The following is a 4199-nucleotide window of genomic DNA, read 5'->3' on the forward strand; positions in this document are numbered from 1 at the left end:
GGTGGGATTAATGATCCTAAGAGGAAAACCACTTTCCCAAATTTGAATAATAAAATGAAGATTAAAGTGATGATATGTTGGGATTTTGTATGATACTACCAAATTGCACATGGTGGATAAGAACAAGTTTAGGCAGCTGCATGTTGCTATTATATTTAATGTGTGTATACATATATATAGTCACAAAATAATATCATCCCGATTTGAAAGCAACTTTTAGATTCTCGTATTAAATTCTCGTATTAAAACATAACAAACAACTTAATTTAAAAATAAAGTTACATCCCTCTATTTGAATTTTTTTGGGAAGATTTAAAATGTTTATACATTAGAAAGAGATTTTCATGCCTTTATAAGTCGGAGGAAGTGAGCATTTCTTCGTCTTATTTAAACCCAAATCCCCTCTCTGTTTCTTCTGTCTCTTCGACCCATTTCCCTTTCTTTGAGCTGCCGTCTTTCACCCACCCATTAAGGGACAACAATGTCAGCTTACAAAGACGAGGATCCTCGAATCCATGGCATCAGGACTAAGATTCGTGTTGTGCCTAATTTCCCTCAACCAGGTTTGCCCATCTTCATATTTCTTTAAAACCCTTACTCTGTTTTCTGAAACTTTATGGATTTACTGCATGTGTCGGCCAATTGAAGTTATTTGTCAAATGGATTCTGGGTTTTGTTCTTTTTAAGGATGGAAGATTTGGGATGTTTTTTTTTTTCCTAACCTTTTTTTTTTTTTTTTTTTTTTTTTGTTTTAATGGGGTTTGTCCTCTGTTGATGGCTGTATTATTTCCAGGTATCATGTTCCAAGACATAACCACTCTGCTACTCGACCCCAAAGCATTCAAAGATACTATTGATTTGTTCGTCGAGCGATTCAAAGGGAAGAACATTTCAGTTGTTGCAGGTGAAAAGGAAATAAAAGAAATATTCTTTATTTACTTTTTCCTTTTTCCTTTTCCATTTTTGAGTAAAGATTAATGTATTCTTGCTTTGATGACGATGATCCATTTTTTGATTGCCCTGAAGATGGCGGGGTCCATTTTTTTTTTCCAAGAAAAGTAGCTTTAAATGATGCAAAAACGCCCCCATTGCATGAATTTCCGGTTGTTTTCTTATAATGCTTTTGGTACTTATTAATCATTGATGAATGGAAGTGACTGTGGGTTTTGGGAGTGATTCTTTGTTTGACTATGAGCTTTGTTAGTGGGCTGTGTCAATGAATGCTGGCTATGGTTATTGGTTTTTTACCTCATCAGCTAATATTGGCTCTCTCTAATGTTGGTTGGCAGGAATTGAAGCTCGAGGTTTCATATTTGGCCCTCCCATTGCTTTGGCTATTGGAGCAAAATTTGTTCCTTTAAGGAAACCGAGGAAGCTACCTGGTATCATGTCTACCTGTTATGCTGCATTCGCTTAATTAAGTGTTCTCTTCCTCCCTTTGGCACAGACATGTCTATGATCTAGAAAACTCTTCCCCCTTAGAGTTCTGTTTTTGTAATATGTAACACATACATGAGATGATCTTCACACTCCTTTTCTTGGGTTCATGTGATTTCATGCATTATACTGATTCTTTCACGGGCATTAAGTTACGTAGCGTTCTAAGTCCACCGCTAGTAGATATTGTCCTCTTTGGGTTTTCCCCTCGACTGATGTGGGATCTCATAATCCACCCCCTTCAGGGCCTAGCGTTCTCACTAGCACACCGCTCGATATCTAGCTCTGATAACAACTATAATGGCCCAAGCTCACCGCTAGTAGATATTGTCTTTTGTGAGCTTTTACTTTTGGGCTTCTCCTCAAGATTTTTAAAACATGTTTGCTAGGGAGAGGTTTCCACACTCTTATAAAGAATGTTTCGTTCTCCTCTCCAACCGACGTGGGATCTCACAATCCACTCCCTTCAGGGCTCAGCGTCCTTGCTGGCACTCGTTCCTCTCTTCAATCGATGTGGGATCTCACAATCCACCCCTTTCAAGGCCTAGTGTCCTCGCTGGCACACTGTTCGGTGTCTCGCTCTGATGCCAACTATAACGGCCCAAGCCCACTGCTAACGGATATTGTCCTCTTGGGGCTTTCCCTTTTGGGCTTTCCCTCAAGGTTCTTAAAACGCGTCTGCTAAGGAAAGATTTTCACACCCTCTCAACTAACGTGGGATCTCACAAGTTTTCACTTGGCTTAACCTTTTTCTTCCTCCAAGTTTCTCCTTATACCATCAAGAGAAAGTGGTTGTTCTTGTTAGTACTTAGTAGTAATTAATTCCTGTACCTTCCATATTCCACTTAGAATACATGCTTGCAGCATTAGTTGATTCATCTTAAATGCTGGATAATTTTTTCCTTGTGTATCAATAATGAACTTCATTCAACCATCTCCATATCAGGAGAAGTTATTTCTGAAAAATACACATTAGAATATGGAAGTGATTGCCTGGAGATGCACGTTGGAGCTGTCAAACCACACGAACGGGCCTTAGTGGTGGACGACTTGATTGCCACAGGTGGCACCCTTTGTGCAGCCATGAATTTACTTGGTGAGCTACCTTTGATATTGTCATACAAGCTACGTACGTATTTTTGTATTTTATCCACTAAACTATACTTAGATTGACATATCCGTTCGAGACTATCATTTTGGGTCGAGATTAGATGCCTTTGTTTTGTTTGATATGAAGTCTAAGCCCCATTGAGCCCTGAAGCTTTAGTAAAAAGACAGTGCATAAACAGAGATTCTGTACTTGCTGCAGAATTTGTCTGTTTCAGAAAACAAACCAAATAATTGATGTTATAGTTCAAATCAGCTGACTCTAGTAAGCTTATATGATGAAACCTGGACATGAAACCAAACAGTTCATCGTTTTTAAGGAATTTCAGAACCTAAACTGCTGCTCATTCTGTTGTCTGGTGATCTATGTCAGAAAAATGAACATGTTTTTGTAATCTAAATGCTTTGTTTTTCAGAACGTGTTGGAGCTGAAGTAATTGAATGTGCTTGCGTCATTGAATTGCCAGATTTAAAGGTGTGCTTGATTCTTCAAACTCCTCTTGTTTATGGCTAATAAGTTCAAAGTAGGTGCAATAGTTAGTCAGATTTCAACGTTCTTCTGTCTGTCGGATTAGACAAATCACGCCATTAGATTTATGACAGTGATAGAGAAATGTCGGACTTCTTAGATAGTCACATACGATTAAGACAAACACGTCATTAAAGTTCTGTTTGAAATGACTTTCCAAGTGCTTAAATATCCTATGAAAGCTCGTTTTAAGCACTTGAATAGCCATTCCAGTATGGCTAGGACTTGGTCAATAAGATTCAAGAGTTATGTCAATGATTATACGTTTGTATATGAACTGTTGTGTTGATGATGCAGGGTCGGGAGCGGTTGAACGGGAAGCCATTGTTCGTGCTAATAGAGTACCATTAACTCGAGCCAATGTGACAAAAACAAACCATCATCCCTTTCAACCTCTACCCCACACCAAGAAAGAAAGGAAAAGACAGGAGAATCTGTTGAAATGCCACTTTCACTGACCAATGATTTGGTAGTGAGTTTGGGTAGGAGCCTTAAAATTCTATCTTGTACACCATTCAATAGTGAAAAGGGGTATTCTAATATATATGTTTGTAGCTGAACACTGTGCTCTTTTACCCTGTTTTTCTAGTTTGAAAACAAACTTAATTACAATATTTCGAATTAGAAAGTGTTTCATTCAATCAACACAACGTCGAGTTGAGTTTGGATCGAGAACGAACGAAGGGATGATGAATCTAATTGGGTTGCTTTAATGCAAAGAACTTTGGTTGAAAGAAAAGCATGGATGTGGAATGTGAAGCTGAAGATTATATGTTGTTTTAATTTGATCACTTTTGGCAGCTTTGTTTAAAAAAGACAGTGAAATGGCAACATCTGTTTTAGTTAACATGTTCATTTTGTGTCAAAGGAAAGGAAAGGAAAGCAAGGTTTTGCCATTACCAGCGTGACTTGCGCTACACCTAACACTCCCATTTGGAATTTGGATTTCAAGATCAACACAAACACCCTATCAACAAACTCCCTGTCTCGATCCCTAGTCGCTAGCCAACAATGAAATTAGTTCGTAATGATTGATAGTTGTTAGTTATTTCATCGTAATTTGACAATAGTAGAAATGTTTTTAAAGTAGAGAAACACATAGTTGTGCATAAAATACTTTGTTTTA

At 37.9% G+C, this 4199-nt stretch overlaps 1 protein-coding gene across 2 annotated transcripts; it reads left to right on the forward strand.

Annotated features, from left to right (window-relative positions):
* The first annotated feature begins 381 nt into the window (after positions 1-381).
* LOC111430191 (adenine phosphoribosyltransferase 3-like) lies at positions 382-3856 on the forward strand. Of its 2 annotated transcripts, XM_023066357.1 has the most exons (6): positions 385-563; positions 794-904; positions 1290-1382; positions 2384-2533; positions 2961-3019; positions 3371-3856. In XM_023066357.1, exons 1-6 carry the CDS (start codon positions 482-484, stop codon positions 3422-3424), a joined length of 549 nt encoding a protein of 182 aa, XP_022922125.1. In that variant the 5' UTR covers positions 385-481; the 3' UTR covers positions 3425-3856. The 2 variants fall into 2 exon arrangements, with proteins under 2 accessions (XP_022922124.1, XP_022922125.1); XM_023066356.1 differs by lacking the exon at positions 2961-3019 and having other exon boundaries at positions 382-563.
* Positions 3857-4199: the final 343 nt, after the last annotated feature.

The sequence above is a fragment of the Cucurbita moschata genome, unplaced genomic scaffold (genome assembly GCF_002738365.1).
Source record: "Cucurbita moschata cultivar Rifu unplaced genomic scaffold, Cmos_1.0 Cmo_Scf00033, whole genome shotgun sequence".
Taxonomy (NCBI): Eukaryota; Viridiplantae; Streptophyta; class Magnoliopsida; order Cucurbitales; family Cucurbitaceae; genus Cucurbita; species Cucurbita moschata.

What these genes read in the sequence shown, in the direction of transcription:
- LOC111430191 (XM_023066356.1), top strand. Translation starts at nt 482, where the DNA reads ATGTCAGCTTACAAAGACGAGGATCCTCGAATCCATGGCATCAGGACT. An exon ending in GCCTAATTTCCCTCAACCAG is followed by an intron (nt 564 to 793) that starts GTTTGCCCATCT and finishes TATTATTTCCAG; the next exon opens with GTATCATGTTCCAAGACATA. An exon ending in GAACATTTCAGTTGTTGCAG is followed by an intron (nt 905 to 1,289) that starts GTGAAAAGGAAA and finishes GTTGGTTGGCAG; the next exon opens with GAATTGAAGCTCGAGGTTTC.